The following is an 18,254-nucleotide window of genomic DNA, read 5'->3' as shown; positions in this document are numbered from 1 at the left end:
TTTTGTGTACCAATATTTTGTCTGCATGTGTGTCTGTGCACCATGTGCATGCTTGGTGCCTGTGGAGGTCAGAACTGTCACATACCCTGGAACTAGACTTAGCATGGTTGTGAGCCGCCATGTGTGTCCTGGGAACTGAACTCAGGTCCTCTGCAAGATCAGGGAGTGCTCTTAACCATGGAGTCATTTCTTCAGCCCTCTATAATTTATTTTTAAATACCCTAATTGTATTTAATCAGTCATTAGACCTCACACAAACTTCCTGATGACATCTACTCAACACCTACCTGTGCCCTCGCCCCCGACCCGTATAATCTCTCTGACTTCAGTCTCTTATCAAAGGAAATGAAAGTATGTCATTCCCCATGTATGCCTTAAGTGCAACACTATTATCCTCCTCTAGAGTGTCATATTGGAAATGTTCTAGTATCTTTTCCTATATCAACACATTTTCTACTTCTGCTGAGTCATTCCTAGTATAAATGCCAGTGTATTTACACCACCAGAATGTACATACATATGTGTGTAGGAGTATATACACATGAGTAAAACACTCATGCAGTGTTTTATTTAATTTTCAGCCTCCATCAATATTCATTGTTTTCTTTTTCATAGTATAGTCCTCTAAAAAAGAATTATGCCCAGCTTCTCTTTTTGCCTTCTTCCTGAAGCTGGTGCTCTGAAATGCTGGGCTGAAAACCTTCATAAAATACCCTACAGACGTCACCAGCAAGCCACACATTTCTAAACCAATGCTTCACTTTAAGCCCTTTATTTAATTCAGTTTGTTAGAAGCATTTGAGACCCTTCATGACCTTTTTACTCGGCATCTAGAGTGCAGCATACCATTTCCCCATGTCAAGGGAAATGTGCCACCCCCACCTGTTAGAGTGCCCCAGACATTTCCCTTGGACTTCTGCTCTTCTACATTATTCACTATAGTCTCGTTGGCTTTTTTTTTCCCCCGAGACAGAGTTTCTCTGTGTAGTTTTGGTGCCTGTCCTGGATCTTGCCCTGTAGACCAGGCTGGCCTTGAACTCACAGAGATCCACCTGGCTCTGCCTCTCGAGTGCTGGGATTAAAGGTATGCACCACAGCCACCCATTGGCTCTTCTTAACTACCGTGCATAGGCTCTTGATACCCAAATTTGTATCTCCTGCATAGACTTCATATATTAACTCTAGATGATAATTATCTACTTTATGTCTACATTTTGATGTTGATAAATTATCTCAAACTTAGCATTCACAAAATAGAACTAGATTATTCTCTTCAGCCTCAAACCTGATTTGTTTTATCATTTTCCTTTTCTCAATTAACAGTAACCCCATTTGGGCTGGCTAGCTTTATGTCAACTTGACATAAGCTAAAGTCATTTGGGGAGAGGAAACCATGATTGAGAAAATGCTCCCAACCAAAATGGCCAATGGAGCACTTCTTAATTGGTGATTGAAGTGGGAGAGGCTAGCTGTCTGTGGGCAGTGTCACCCCTGGGCTTATGGTCCGGGGGTACTATAAGAAGGCAGACTGAGTGAGATATGAAGAAGAAGCCTGTAAGCCACACTCCTCCGTGACCTCTGCATCAGCTCCTGCCTCCATGTTCCCTCCTTGAGTTCCTGCCCTGACTTCCTTAAGTGATGAACTGGGATACGAAAGAGTAAATGAAATAAATCCTTTCCTCCCCAAATTGCTCATGGTGTTTTACCATAGCAATAGAAACCCTAAAACAGCAGACCCCACCCCTTCTCTATCTGTTCTCTCTCTGCTCTGCTCTGTCTCTTCCCCACCATCTTTCTCTCTGCCCATGGCAATGCTCTTTCCCAGGCCTGATTCTCTAGTACCACATCCCCCTCTTCCTCCTAACAAAGCTCTCTGTAACAAAGAAACAAAACAAAACAAAAAACAAAAAACAAAAAACAAAAAAAAAAACACTAAAACAGAAATTGGTACCATAAAGTTAGCTATTGCTAGTAACCTTACCCTGTTGTTTGTGGGAGGATTTTTTTTTTAATGTGGGGCTGGAAAAAACATTCAGTATTCAGAGACTAATACATTGTTCTAAGGAAGTTGCAAGAAAATATTGAGAACAACGCACACAGTGAAAGCCTGATTTGTGAAGTTTCAGGGAGAGGTTTGAGAACTTTTCAAGGACCTTAATAATAAATAGGACTATTTATGTGATGTTTTGAATTGAGAATCTATAGTTCTGGTTAGCTGGAGCTATAGAATCATCTGTAATTAATAAAATAACAAACACTAAAGTGAGACTTTTGCTTTGCTGAGACAATCTCTACTGGTAAGTTGGAGCTGATGAATCAGTATGGTTAAAAAGAGACCAGCATCACTGAGACAAAATCTTCTGAGAAGTGTTTCCTCTGGGTAGCACAAAGAAGCTGTGGTCCAGATGTGGCCAAGGTTGTGCCTTACCCTGGCAGCCAAACTTGGTAATGTGTGAAAGTTTCACAAGTGATACTGGTTTTGAAAGCATCAATGGGTCATGAAAAGGAGCTAAGGTTTTGTACTGAAAGAGGCCAGGAGGGAGCATTAACAAAGGCACAGCTTTAGTTTCACTAGAAGTCCCAAAATTGAAAGAGTCATAGAAAGAAGTTGAGTTTTGGCACCATGTGGCAGGGTCAGAGTCCCTGAAGAGAGTCCAGGAAAAACTGTTGGTGAAGGTGCAGCCTAGTTGCAGTAGAAACCCAAGCATTTGCTTCCATCAGTTGCTGGATAAAGGCTCTCTGTTGACAATTAGGGTAGTCATCAATCTGATTACAATAGATGGCCAGTTCAGGTACCCTCTCCACTATTACTAGGAGTCTTACCTGGGGTCATCCTTGTGGATTCCTGGGAGTTTCCCTGGTACCAGGTTTCTCCCTAACCCTAAAATTCACCCCCCTCATCAAGACGTCTCTTTTGTTACTCTCCCCCTCCATCCTACCCCCAACCTGCCTCCCTTGCACAGCTTGCCAACCTGCTCCCTTAAATACCCATTTCCTCAACCCCCACCCCTGCTCCAGTTTACCCAGGAGATCTCTTCTATTTCCCCTTCCCAGGGAAATCCACACATCCCTCTTTGAACCCTCTTTGTTATCTAGTCTCTCTGGAGCTGTGGATTGTAGATTGGTTATCCTATACTTTACTCCTAATACTCACCTATGAGTGAGTACATACCAAGTTTGTCTTTCTGGGTCTGGGTTACCTCACTCAGAATGATTTATCCTAATTACATCCATTTGCCTGCAAATTTCACGAGGTCATTGTTTTTTTTACAGCTGAGTAATACTCCATTGTGTATATGTACCATGTTTTTCTTATGCATTCTTCAGTTGAGGAGCATCAAGGATGTTTCCAGATTCTGGCTATTATGAATAATGCTGCTATGGGCATAGTTGAGCAAGTGGCCTTGTGGTATAATTGAGCATTCCTTGGATATATGCCCAAGAGTGATATAGCTGGGTCTTGAGGTAGATTGATTCCCATTTTTCTGAGAAATTGCCATACTGATTTCCAAAGTGGCTGTACAAGTTTGTACTCCCACCATCAGTAGAGAAGTGTTCTCCTTTCTCCACATCCTCTCCAACATAAGCTGTCATCAGTATTTTTGATCCTAGCCACTCTGACAGGTGTAAGATGGTATCTCAGAGTCATTTTGATTTGCATTTCCCTGACGACTAAAAATGCTGAACAATTCTTTAATTGTATTTCAGCCATTTAAGATTCTTCTGTTGAGAATTCTCTGTTTAGCTCTGTATCCCATTTTTTTTAATTGGATTATTTGGTGTTTTGGTATCTAGTTTCTTGAGTTATTTATATATTTTGGAGATCAGCCCTCTGTCAGACATGGGGTTGATAAAGATCTTTTCCCATTCTGTAGGCTGCTATTTTGTCTTATTGACAGGGTCCTTTGCCTTACAGAAGTTTTTCAGTTTCGGGAGTTTCCATTTATTAGTTGTTGATCTCAGTGTGGGTGCTACTGGTGTTATATTCAGGAAGTAATCTCCTTTGCCAATGCATTCAGGCTAGTTTCCACTTTCTCTTCTATCGGGTTCACTGTAACTGGATTTATAGGGGGAGGCAGTAGATAGGAGTTAAGGGAGAGGGAACAGGAGGAGAGTAGGGAGGGGAAACTGTGGTCCATATGTAAAATAAATGGAAAATGTTAATTAAATGAAATAAAAATTTTATAAACAAGCATTTTGGAGATGCCGATACCATGGGATGGCCACCAAGTACAGTAGCAGCTACGGAGTGGAGCCCAGCTGAGACTAGGAGACAAGCTGTGTGTGCTTTGGGGGCCATTTGGAGCCCAGTTGATAACAAGTGGGTCTCAGATATCAAACACTGAGCTTGTTGGACTTTACTCTGGTTTTTCTTTTGTTTGAATGCAGCTGTGTCCTGGTTCTTTCCTCTTTGAGTAAAAAGCATGTAACTTATATTTTCTTTTACAGGATCCCACAATTAACAGACTTTGGAACTTAAAAGAGACTTTAGAATTTTAGAAAGAGTGGATGTTTTAGAGAAACTTTAAACTTTGAAAGAGACTGGGTGTTTTAAAGAGATGAAACTTTTAAACTGTTGGAATTTTTAAAGAATGTGGGACTTTCAAAAGTCAGAATATTTTATATTGTGATATTAATATTAACATGCCATCTTGGAGACAAATGCCATTTGAGTAGTGATATAGTTTTGTGTCAAGTTGACAAGGGGTCAGTTGTGCTGGCTTGTTTTATGTCAACTTGACACATGGAGAATCATTTGACAAAAGGAACCCTTGATTGATAAAACACCTGCCATCAGATTGGCCTATGGGAAAGCTTGTGAGATGTTTTCATGATTGGTGATTGATGTAGGAGGGCCCAGCTCACTGTACATGGTGACACCCCAGGCTGGTGATTCTGAGCACTATAAGAAAGCAATGTGAGCAAGCTACAAGGAACAAGCTATTAATCACTAATCCTTCCTGGCCCCTGCCTCTAGGTTCTTGCTTTAAGTTCCTGCCCTGACTCCCTTAGATGATGGACCGTGATATGGAATAAACCATTTCATCCACAGGTTGCTTATGGTCACAATGTTTTATCACAGCAATATAAAACCTAACTAAGACACTAACTTTCCAGTTGTCTAAGGCAACACTATTTAGAGGCATCCTTGTCCCTCCTTCTTCTCAGAAACAATGTCTGCTTAGTCAGCAAATCTGTACATTCCAGCATAAAAACAAATCAAGATGCAAGACTCTGTCTACTACATCGACCTCTCAGCCCACACCATCATCACCTTTTGTCTGTGAAATGGGCTCCTAATTGGTATTGTTTCTGCTCTTGACATTTTAGTTGATCATCATTTAGCAACATAGCAATCCTATTAGGACAGTAGTTAAGTCATAGCGCTTCTCTGTTCAACTAATAACAGTGCATTCACATAGAGAAGAAATGAAGTCCTTGGAATTACCTACAACTAATTTTTTGCAAACTCATTGGTCTATACATTTTCTCTGATTTCATCTTCAAAAACTTGCCTTGAAAGATACCAAACACACACCCACATCAGTGATGTGGGACTTGGTTTTTAATAAACTGTCATCTCAGAGAGAAGGCCTTGCCATCTTTACTTTCCCTCTTTTGCAACTAGTACTCCAAAATATTCAACATGTTATTACTTTTCGGAAATGCTTACTCTTTTTCTTTCTGTAGAGTATAAGTGCATAAGCTATTATCCCCACTCTGCACCTAGCATCTAGAACAGTGCTTGGCATATAGTGACTATTAGTGAATAAGTAAGTGCTTGAATGATTGATGTGTCATCTTTTAAAACATCTTTCTTCATTTGTTTAATGAATGAGAACATCCTTTAGTTAACATGTCAAGATTTTCTATGCAAATGTTGCTTCCAAAATAGATCATAAATATATTAAACACTAATCTGGTATATACTGTGAGCTGTCTTAAAGATAGTTTAATGTAATTTTCAAAGTGCAAATTTTGTTTATGTTGTCTTACAAATCAACACTTACTATTGACTCATAACATAATTGGAAGCTTTTAATAAAGTCAAATTAACTACTGAGCCTCGTTATTTTATGTATAATGGTGCCTTGGTAGGTTTGCGGAACTTCTTTCTTTTAAAAAAAAAATCATGTGCAAAGCACAGTGCTAAACTAAATTCTTGCTTCTACAGTGAGATTCAAGCCACATGTATCTGTGTAGCCAACAATATAAAAAACATTATAATATTCTTCTGCATGGTCTTGGGGTCATCATCAATTCTTTCTTGTTTACATTTTACTTATTTCCAAGCCAATATAACTATCAAAAACCTCTAGCTATGTCATTGAACTGCTCAGAAATCTTTACAGTTCTTGTTTTATTATTAAAATAAAATTCAATCTTATGCAGCAGGTGTGCACACCTCTGTATTCTACATGCCACCTGTTTTCCCTACATTAAATTTTAATGTTTTCTACTCCACATGCCAATCAGATTGTTGTGTTTACTACTCTCTTTTATACAGTCTACCTCTTTTCTTTATAATATTTCTGAATCTGGAATATGTGAGAAGAGTGCATACCCACATTGGAGCAGTTGATTGATAAGCATAGAAATTTGTGATGTTATTATTGCTTTGGATGCAAGCTCTCAATCCTACTAAACAACCTTAAGATTACGTTTGCCTGGTTTTTATAGCCACAATGTTCTCCAGGAATATGATGAACTTCTAGTCAGCTACATCCTACAGGTCTTCTCTATATGACTTCTTGTCAAGCTGAGCTTTGTGTATTAGTACTATGGTTTATGAACTAAATGTAACCCTGTGAATCTGTCCTCTTAAAATCCTCTTTATGAAGATGAAGTATCTCTCACCTCTTTGCATCTGCTACTTGTGGAACACAGAGGGAGGGGAGGATGAGATGGGAGGGAAAGAAGGAAAAACCATCTTTCTTCACATAGGAATTGTGGCCAGCTTCTTCATCCTTCCCAAGTACCACCTATATGCCTGGCAAAGAAAAAGAATCATGTCCCTGCCAGACAAAATCCTGTCAGTGGTTCCCCACTGCCTTCACTGAGGCCTCAGATCTGACATAATTTGTTTGCCATTCCTGGTCTCTGGGCTCATTTTTTTACCACTTGTATCTCATGGCTCGCACCCTTGTTTCTAGATTTTGAATGTGTCGTGCCCAGATAACTGCATCACTGCCCAGCTTCTCTGCCTGGAAAAAAGTGCCTTCTTCTTCAAGACTCAGCCCTGCTCCTCCTGCTCTAAGATTCCTTCCTTGGTACCCTGGGTCAGAATGTCCAAGCTTGGGGAAACCCTACCATACTATAGGGGCTTGATTCACTTATTCATTTTCTTTTCCCCTACAACTAGTCTTTGAGCTCTTTAAGCCAATGAGGTGGTTTTCATCTCAACAGCCATAAGTGCTAAGCACGCTGCCAGGTAGTTTGTATCCATTTATCTTGCCAACAAAATGATTCCTCACTTTTCTTTCTTGTTCATCCAAGAAGAGTCCAGGGCAAGTACAGAAGGGCATGGTGGAATTCAATTTAAGCAAAAATGAGATTTCTACCTTCTAATCTCAGGTAATAGAGTGAAAATCCAGACAGCTACCCACTGTCATTCTTTCACAAAGAATACCTAGTGAGGATGACTGTAGCTGAAAGCTATCAATGAGATGGTTTTCATTTATCCTTACTTTAAAAGGAAAAATAAAAAAGATACAAATGAACTGTCATAAGTATGAATTCACAAACAGAATTTCTCCATGACAATTTAACAGTAAAATATGCTCTGGGTTTTTTGGTTTTGGGTTTTTTGTTTTGTTTTGTTTTTTGACAAATGTCTGCCACAGATGCACTGAGCATTGTCCTTCAGCCATGGCCATGTTAAATGTTCACACTGATAATGAGGAATAGCTTTACCAGAATGTGGGAACCACGAAATCTATGAAAGATTTATACAAACTTCTAATGCCTTTTAACTGGGAAGATTCAAATATATATTTAGTCAGAAGAAATCTCTCCTGGGTCTTTCCAGTTAAAACTCCATCATCATTAAGCCTCAAATATTCTCAAACTAATGAAGAGTTGTTTCTACAACTTTCACTTTATGTTTCTATGACCACAAAATTGGCCAAATGAAACTTACCCATTTACTACCAGACTTTTCATCCCCTGAGTTAGGCCAACAGCCCATGTGTGTGCATGTTTTAAGAAATCTAAAGGTAGGTATTGAATTAAAAACACAATCATACTTGTTCTTCTTTTGTGGCACCAAGGGATTTGTCAGTTGATTAATCTATATATGATTTTAGTGATTTGGATGCCTGTTTCTCTGAAGTAGAAAACTGTTTTAAAGTCTAAGATAGCTGAGACTTCATTACTTCTTGCAAAATAGAATTTATTTAAGTAGTATCGTCCCACTGGGGTGCATTAACATGAGTGATTGCCATTACATGCAATCTACCACAACAAATGGTTTCATTGCCTTCAGTGGCAGTAGCATCTTCAAATGTGATTCACACTTATCACTAATGAAAATTAGGGAATATTTCACACTTTCTGATTTTTCTATATCCCTTCTGCGGCAACATGACTTCTTCTGCATTTGTAAATTATGGAATAATATATGTGGGAGGCAATTCATGAATGTGTTTCTCTGGGCAGCTAGACCTGTGTCACTGGACTCCTCAAAACACATACTATGCTACACCCCACATTTCAATTTAATTCCTTTTCATTTTAAATATGCTGAAGTCACTGCTAAGGGTTTATGCTAAGGCAGTGGTTTGGTCTCCAGCTAATAACACAACATCTCTACATTGGAAGGTGTGTTGTGTATTACATGCACTGTTTGAAAGCCTTGTAATGTAACAAAGATCAGTTTCCCCATTCTTTACTAAGAATTAAATTAAATCTTTGAGTCAAGTAACCTGCTCAGGGTCACTACTATTGGGAAACTGGGTGAAGATTCGAATACAGGTCCATCTGACACCAAAGCCTGAGCTTTTATTCTGAAACAAGGTCATCATTAAGTATATGTGTTAGCTCTGTTATCTCCTCTTCCTGTTTGAGAAAAGCAGATGCTGTGACCAAGCATTTTCCTGTCTAGTCAATGTCAAAATGTATACGGAAAGTGCTGAAGTCCACAGGGCTAGAAATCATGTGGCATTTAGTCATTTTCCTTGCTTTGACTTCTAGCAGATTCTTTCTCTAGAGTTAGGGCCAATTGTTTTCTTCTAATGGTGAGGGAGGATAGCCTGAGGCTGTCCTGGGAACAGCAAGTTTATTTATCATCCTTTTCTTTGTTCTGTGGGTAATATCCAGCATGCATCTCTGATTGGCCCCATGAGGAGAGATATGCTAATTTTCTACTCTACCAGGAAAAACATTGTACAAAAGATGGCTATTCCCTGATGTTATAAATGCAATTTTAAGCAATTATAAAAGAATATACATATTTATTAAAACTCATCTCTATACCAAAAATTTCATGGAACAGATTTCATCACAATCAAAAGTTATAAACAATAGAACTGAATGTCAAAGATGTTCAGAACCTCCATAAGTTGGAAACCTGTGAAAAATATTTAATAGCAATGAGTGCCACTTTTAACAATCAATAAAAATATTTGGAGTAAAACCAATTGTCAAGCACCTTGCCAGAACTAGAACCTGAAGGTGAGATCTCATTAATTCAATGAAATAGAACATTTCCAGAAAGTCTATATTATTCTTGAAGAAAGTATAGATAGACAAAGCCTTTGTTTTTAAAAGTAGGACTCCCCAGGGAAGAGTGTACCAATTGGTTTTCCAATAATAAATGGTGTTGTACTCATTTCTCAAAACCCCCAGAGACCACCAAGGAGCCAGTTTCCAATACAAGCACCTAAGGGTCCTTTCATTGTCAGGTTCAACGTGGGCCACCGCCAGGCAGATGGAAGGAAATGCAGTGGTGACCATGGGCGCAGGGGTAGAGAGTTTTTATAGGGAAAAACCACAAGCTGGGAATTACGTGTTTTGGCAACTTAGGGTTGGGTAAAAGGGATATGAGGCAAGGTGATTTTTATATTACAATTTAAAAAATAAAAGAAATATTTTTAATAGAACTTCTTTTTATTAAGACAGAAAAGCAAGGATCAGCACTGGTTCTTGACTTTGGCATTGCCTCTTTTTCTTACTTTCTACCTTTGATCCTCTTTCCCAGGTTTTTAGCCAACACCACTTTCAGAGGTCTCAGTGGCTCCATCAAAGTAAAAGGTTCTACCATCATCAGCTCAGAAAACAACTTTTTCATCTGGAACTTGCAGCATGACCCTGTGGGAAAGCCCATGTGGACTCGCCTGGGCAGCTGGCAAGGGGGACGAATTGTCATGGACTCTGGAATATGGCCAGAGCAGGCCCAGAGGCACAAAACCCACTACCAGCACCCAAATAAGTTACACTTGAGAGTGGTGACCTTGATTGAACACCCATTTGTTTTCACAAGAGAAGTAGATGATGAAGGCTTATGCCCTGCTGGACAACTCTGTCTAGACCCAATGACTAATGACTCTTCCATATTGGACAGCCTGTTTAACAGCCTCCATAGCAGTAATGATACAGTGCCAATCAAATTCAAGAAGTGCTGCTATGGGTACTGCATTGATCTGCTGGAACAGCTAGCAGAAGACATGAACTTTGACTTTGACCTCTACATTGTAGGGGATGGAAAGTATGGAGCTTGGAAAAATGGTCATTGGACTGGGCTGGTTGGCGACCTCTTGAGTGGAACTGCCAACATGGCAGTCACTTCTTTCAGCATCAATACTGCACGAAGCCAGGTGATAGATTTCACCAGCCCTTTCTTCTCAACCAGTTTGGGCATCTTAGTGAGGACTCGAGACACAGCAGCTCCAATTGGAGCCTTCATGTGGCCACTTCACTGGACCATGTGGCTGGGGATTTTTGTAGCTCTGCATATCACTGCCATCTTTCTCACTCTGTATGAATGGAAGAGCCCATTTGGTATGACTCCTAAGGGACGGAACAGAAACAAAGTCTTCTCCTTCTCTTCTGCCTTGAATGTCTGCTATGCCCTTCTGTTTGGCAGAACAGCAGCCATCAAACCCCCAAAATGCTGGACTGGAAGATTTCTGATGAATCTTTGGGCCATTTTCTGTATGTTTTGCCTTTCTACATACACGGCGAACTTGGCTGCTGTCATGGTAGGTGAGAAGATCTATGAAGAGCTTTCTGGGATTCATGACCCTAAGGTAATTGTTTGCTTTACTCCAGCTTTCCTTGGTTGCCATGATAATTCCATGTGTTTTGTCTTCTTCTGTAGTATTTCTGTCTCCTTCATTTGATTCAAGAATATTCTCTGAGTTGGTTCAGTCAGTAAAGTAAGTGTAGCACAAGATGAGGACCTGCATTTTATCCACAGAGCTCACATAAAAAACTTGGAGGCGAGGGTTGGCATCTGCATCCAATCCTAGTGCTGCAGAGGTGGAGACACGTGGATTGTTGGCCAGTGAGTTCAGTGAGCCAGGATAGTGAGATACCTGTATCTAAACACAAGATGGCTGACATCCTGAGCAGTAACTTTCAACATCATCTACTTACATCCACATGCACATACACATAGATGTACAGGCACACACAGAAATGCATCTACATACATGTATACACAGAAGCAGGCACACATGAATATTCTCTCTGCCAACTGCATAGACTAGTGAAAAGGTTTTACCTAGTTAAACTAAATGGATTATGACTGTCATTGTTATCTGTTATTATTTTATTAAATGAAACAAAATGGGGAGCATTATTAACATTTGTTTTAGAGATAATATTGCTTGTGCAAACATCTGTTAGTGTAGCTTTTCTTGGTTGTTAAGCCATCTGACAGAATGGCTGTTGGGGAGTATTTTTGCAGCACAATAATAGTTTATAGCATTTTACCCACAGAAATCCTAACAAACTGATCAATTACTTTTAGGGGAAATTAATAGAAATAAATAAGAGAGACCATATTTTAAATAGCAAAGCATTTGTTTTATTGTTAAAATACCCAAAGAAATGGAAAGAGCTGACATGTTATCCTAAGCACACTGGGGTCAGCTGTGAGGAACCTCACAAGAATCAAATGAAGGAATTCTGAACTGAACTGGCAAGATTAGCTAAGGGCAGGGTGTCCTTACAGAGTTAAGAAAGCTGAGTAGTCAGCCACTTTTGGCAAAGGAAGGGTCCTTACAGTGTCCTTAGAATGTCCACAAGCATTTGAAAATATTTTATCTGTCTTGGATGCCTCAGACATCCAACTAGGCAGGTAGAAGAAAGTGGGGAGGGAAGACAGACACAAATCAAGATGCAGTGATTAATTATTTTAGCTTGACTGGACCTGGAATGACCTAGGGTGTGTGACTCCAGAGAGGTGTAACTGAGGAGGGAGTACCTACCCTGAACGTGGGAAGCACAATCCCATGGTCTGCAGGCCAAAAATGAATGAAAATAAGAAAACAGAGGCCAGGTGAATAATCAACATATCATTCACGTCTCCCTGCTTCCTGACTGCGGGCACATGACCCACTATCTTACACTCATGTCATCATGGCTTCTTTGCAATTGTCTGTATAACCTCAACATAAAATTAAATAATCTCTTCTTGCATTAATTTATTTTTGTCAGATATTAGGCTCTAGCAGTAAGAAAAGCAGTTAGTACACTAATACATGTGTAATATTCAGGCAAGGATAGCCATGTCTATGTTCTCTCTGGATTAAAATGGAATCCCTTTCAATGGGTGAGTACACAGAGACTCCAGCCTAACTGAATTCCAGGGAAGCCTTTGGAATCAGGCCCAAGGGTATACTGAAGCACTGATGGAGATGCAGATCCTAAGCAGGGTGCATCCTAATGTACGGAAAACAGCTGGTAGAGATGGGAAACACTAAGAACACACCATGATCAAAACAAGATGAGTTAAGTCATCTTTCAAGTGGTACCGCCATCATCATGCCTTTTCTGATGCCCCTCACCACTCACATTTCAAGGTATTGATCCATATGTCATACACCTCTTTTGAATAATTTTAATTCATTTCATAAGACATCAGAGAATTGGGAATCGCCGGGCGGTGGTGGCTCACACCTTTAATCCCAGCACTCGGTAGGCAGAGCCAAGCAGATCTCTGTAAGTTCAAGGCCAGCCTGGTCTATAGAGCGAGATCCAGGACAGGCACCAAAACTACACAAAGAAACCTTGTCTCAAAAAAAAAAAAAAGAAAAAAAAAAAGAAAAGAAAAAAAGAAAATTAGGAATCTATCAACTGTTCTCAGTAACTGATGGAGTGGCCCAGAGGACTGGTGAATTTTCATAAACAGTTGTGATGAAACCAACCAAAAGAACATGAGGAATTTCACCTATATGCAACTACAAACATCCCAAAGTGTAAAATCAGCCCGCAAGAATGGATTGAGCTAAAAATCGCTTCACTAACTAGGCAAGAAATTGTGTAGCTTCTTAATGAACACTTGGGGTTTTATGTTATGAGCTGGAACCCAGCCAAATGCAAATAAGTTCTTTAGAATAAACAAATACATCACCCCAAAGATAGACATTGGTGATGCACCAGCATTCACACTCTATAGCAGTGTTAGCATCTGCCACTTATCATTTCCCACAGTAGTCCTGTAGATCTCTTGAAGATTCAGTCTTGATAGACTTACTGTAGACTTTGTGCAAGAATCTTAGCAATGTGACTTTGCAATTAAAAACTGGAAATGGGAACTATTCATCCCACTCTAGTACAAAAACAATCTAATCCATGCCTGTTGTGCAGATTCTGGATGACTACCGTATGTAAAAGGCTGAGCACAAAACTAACTAGTTTCATTCATCAGAAGTAGGTTGGCCAAAGTAAAGTCATGGGTGCCGTGTTTGAAAACCTGAAGCCGCAGCCAGTCAGAAGATTAAGAAGAAAATCAGACAGGTAAACCATACAGAGCAGAATAACTTCTAAGGAAAAAAAATACTTACGGAGCTGAGGAGATGGTCCAGTAAGTAAAATGCTTGCTGTGCATGCATGAGGACCTCAGTTTGAATCCCCACTGCCCACTTTAAAAGCCAGGCATGGCTGTCTTTTACCCAGCATTGGGAGATGGAGCCATGAGTGTCTGTAGGGCTTGCTTGCTAGCTAGTGTAACTAAATAAGTGAGCTCTAGGTCCACTGAGAGACCCAGTTTCAAAAAATAAGATGGAGCTGGACAGCGGTGGCGCACGCCTTTAATCCCAGCACTCAGGAGGCAGAACCAGCCAGATCTCTATGAGTTCAAGGTCAGCCTGGTCTACAGAGCGAGATGCAGGACAGGCACCAAAACTACACAGAGAAATCCTGTCTCATAAAACAAATAAATAAATAAATAAATAAATAAGATGGAGAGTAACTGAGAAATAATCAATGCTGCCCTCTAGTCTTTACATGCAAATGAGCACATATGTGCACATATACACAACATGTACAAACACATTACACACACACACACACACACACACACACACACACACACACAAGAAGTAGTCATTTAATCCCCAATACCACTAAAATAAAGTAAACTTTTTAGAAAACTAACCTAGCCCACAAGAAAAAAGTCTCCTGCCAGGTGGTGGTGGCACATGCCTTTATCCCAGAACTTTGGATTACGGTGAGTTTGAGGCCAGCCTGTTCTACAAAACAAGTTCCAGAATAGCCAGAGCTGTTACACAGAGAAACCCTGTCTTGAAAAAAAAAAAAAAGTCTCCCAACTGTACTGAGTCAATCTTGTGTTACAGCAGTTCACTTCTCAATAACACAGACAAACCTAATATAAACATGCTTGGTCTGAGACAATGGATGAATACCCAATCAAGGCTCATAAAACTATGTATTTACTCATGTTATTTCTATTTAAAAATCTCTCATGGAGAGTTTTAGACATGCAGACACTCAGATTGTTTGGTCAGGCCAAGTACTTGATATCCATACTTCGCACCTGGACTTTTGTATAATAATGTTGATTACAGAGTTTTTCAGATTTTATTCAGACACATGGTATGATGTAAATTATATAATTTATACACAGAGAGATAAGGTGAGGATAATTTTCAAACCCCTTCATCACTCAGTGTTCATTCCTAAGCATAACATAGCTATATGAAAGCTCTAAGGGTGTATGAGATGCCCAAGGAAGAAGGTAGCAGGGAGAATACTGCTCTTTGAAGAAAAGCACAAGTAACAAGAATTCTGGATGTGAAAGAGGATGAAATTTTTGGAGAGATAAGGTGAAAGGAAAGGAAGAGGAGGTGCCCTGTGTCAAAGCTCACAGGACCCTGACTGCCTTTCTGTAGACTGATTTCAAAGTTTTAATGTTGATATTATCTATCTACAATGCTTAGCTTCTAAGTGGTTATCACAGAGGACAACAAAGCCAGAAGGATTAGGAAATGTGGTGTGGGTGTGAGTATGTGTGCCTGTCTCTCTGTCTGTCTGTCTGTCTGAATGTGTCTTCATGTGTGTATATTTCTGATCAAACTAAACCTTACAGGCCATAAGACGGCTTAGCATATAAAGCTGATGGCCTTAGCTCCAACTCTGGAACTCTCATATCCTGGTTTGCTTTCTGGTGCTCCAATCGACATCACAACCAAAGGCTGCATGGGGAGGAAAGAGTTTATTTCATCTTCCTCTTCCAGGTCACAGTCCATCATTAAGGGAAGTCAGGGCAGGAATTCAAACCAGAGCAGTTTGGGACAGAGGAATAATCCTGCTTACTGGTTTTCTCCCTTTGGCTCTTGCTTAGCCGGCTTTCTTACACAACATAGACCCACAGTCCCAAGGGTATACTGCACACAGTGGGCTGGACCTCCCCTATCAATCAACAATCCAGAAAATGCTCATCAGGCATGCCCATAGGCCAGTCTGATTGAGGCGATCCTCTAGTTGAGATGCCTTCAGTTCTGGCCTGTATAAAGGTGGCAGCTAATGCTCACTAGAAGACTATATAAAGGTTAGAGAGCAGAATCCACAAGCTGCACATCTCACATGTCATGCATATACACACACTAATAGTAAGTAAATTTTTAAAAAGAAACTAAGTTTATGATGTAATTTTTCCCAATGTTTTTGAATTCCATTTTCTTTGTTTTAAGTTATTTTTAGTTGAGAATTTTGTACAATGTATTTTGATCGCATTTACCTTCCCTCTCCCAATTCTTCCCAGATTCATTCCTTCCTCTATTCCCACCCAACTTTCTGTCTTTTCCCCCATCAAAACCAATTTGTGTTGCCCAAGAGTCCTCAGATGTATGGCCTTTCACTGGAGCATCGTCAATTTATTGGCGGCCATACTTTTAGAAAAAAAAAATTGACTCTTCCTTTCCCAGAAGGTAAAAATTGCTAATAGTCTCTGGGCCAGAGGTAGAACTGCAGCTCACCTCAACTCCCCATGCTGAGGTTTGGTCTGCCTTGGGCTTTTGCACAGGTCTTGTGCATGCTGTCACAATTGATGTGAGTTCATATGTTCAGCTGCCCTGCTGTGTCCAGAAGACATTGTTTGCTTGCAGTCACCTACTGCCTCTGACACTTACACTTTTACTGTCCCAACTTCTGCAATGATCCCTGGGCCATCGGAGGAGTTGGTGCAGCAGATATATTCTACTTTGGGCTGGACATCCTGTAGTCCCTTATTCTCTGCAGTTTAGTAATTGATAGATCTCTGTGTTGATCTCACCTACTGCAAATAGAAGCTTCTTGGATGAGGACTAATAAATGCTTTAATCTAGGGGTATAATGATTGGTCATTAGGAGCTGTTTTAATACTATGCCCATTCAGCAGAATTATAGTAGTAGGTTCTCTCCCAGGGTCTAGGATCTGTGTAGTCAGATGGTACTAGGTACTGGTTTCATCTTTTTTTTTTTAATTTTTATTTTGCAATGCAATTAAGTTCTACATACAGGCACAGATTCCCTTGTTCTCCCCCCTCCCGCCCCCCTCACCTTCCCCCCAGCCCGCCCCCCATTCCAATCTCCTCCAGGGCAAAGCCTTCCTCACAGACTGAGATCAACCTGGTGGACTCAGTCCAGGTAGGTCCAGTCCCCTCCTCCCAGGCCGAGCCAAGGGACCCTGCATAGGCCCCAGGTTTCAAACAGCCGACTCATGCAATGAGCACAGGACCCGGTGCCACTGCCTGGATGCTTCCCAAACAGATCAGGCCAATCAACTGTCTCACCCACTCAGAGGGCCTGATCCAGTTGGTGACCTCTCAGCCATTGGTTCATATTTCATGTGTTTCCGTTTGTTTGGCTATTTGTCTCTGTGCTTTATCCGACCTTGGTCTCAACAATTCTCTCTCATATAAACCCTCCTCATTCTCGCTAATTGGACTCCCAGAGATCCACCTGGGGCCTAGTCATGGATCTCTGCATCCAGATCCCTCAGTAGTTGGATGAGGTTTCTAGCACGACAATTAGGGTGTTTGGCCATCCCATCACCAGAGTAGGTCAGTTCGGGCTGTCTCTCAACCATTGCCAGCAGTCTGTTGTGGGGGTATCTTTGTGGATTTCTGTGGGCCTCTCTAGTACTTTGTTTCTTCCTATTCTCATGTGGTCTTCATTTACCATGGTCTCCTATTCCTTGTTCTCCCTCTCTGTTGTTGATCCAGCTGGGATCTCCCACTCACCCAAGCTCTCTTTCCCTTGACCCTCGCCCTTCACTACCCCCACTCATGTCCAGGCTGTTCACGTAGATCTCATTCCATTTCTCCGTCATTGGGCAATCCCTGTGTCTTTCTTGGGGTCCTGTTTTCCAGGTAGCCTGCCTGGTGATGTGAGTAGCAGTCCAGTCATCCTTGTTCCACATCTAGTATCCTGTTATGAGTGAGTACATACCATGTTTGTCTTTCTGAGTCTGGGATACCTCACTCAGGATGATATTTTCTAGGTCCATCCATTTGTCTGCAAACCTCATGATGTCATTGTTTTTCTCTGCTGAGTAGTATTCCATTGTGTATATGTACAACATTTTGTTTATCCATTCTTCAGTTGAAGGGCATCTAGGTTGTTTCCATGTTCTGGCTATTACAAACAATGCTGATATGAACATAGCTGAACAAGTGCTCTTGTGGTGTGGTTGAGCATTCCTTGGGTATATGCCCAAGAGTGGTATAGCTGGATCTTGGGGGAGATGGATTCCCAATTTTCTAAGAAATCACCATATTGATTTCCAAAGTGGTTGTACAAGCTTGCAT

At 40.6% G+C, this 18,254-nt stretch overlaps 1 protein-coding gene across 1 annotated transcript in view; it reads left to right on the top strand.

Annotated features, from left to right (window-relative positions):
- The window catches only part of Grin3a (glutamate ionotropic receptor NMDA type subunit 3A), a 181,686-nt gene that overhangs the window by 72,111 nt on the left and 91,321 nt on the right, over positions 1-18,254 (top strand). Inside the window, exon 3 of the mRNA XM_059254342.1 lies at positions 10,199-11,246. Within this exon, the coding sequence (XP_059110325.1) occupies positions 10,199-11,246 (1,048 nt within the window). The remainder of the gene's footprint in view (positions 1-10,198; positions 11,247-18,254) is intronic.

This window comes from Peromyscus eremicus, chromosome 2, assembly GCF_949786415.1.
Source record: "Peromyscus eremicus chromosome 2, PerEre_H2_v1, whole genome shotgun sequence".
In the NCBI taxonomy this organism is placed as follows: domain Eukaryota; kingdom Metazoa; phylum Chordata; class Mammalia; order Rodentia; family Cricetidae; genus Peromyscus; species Peromyscus eremicus.
This window is presented reverse-complemented; position numbering and strand designations above follow the sequence as displayed.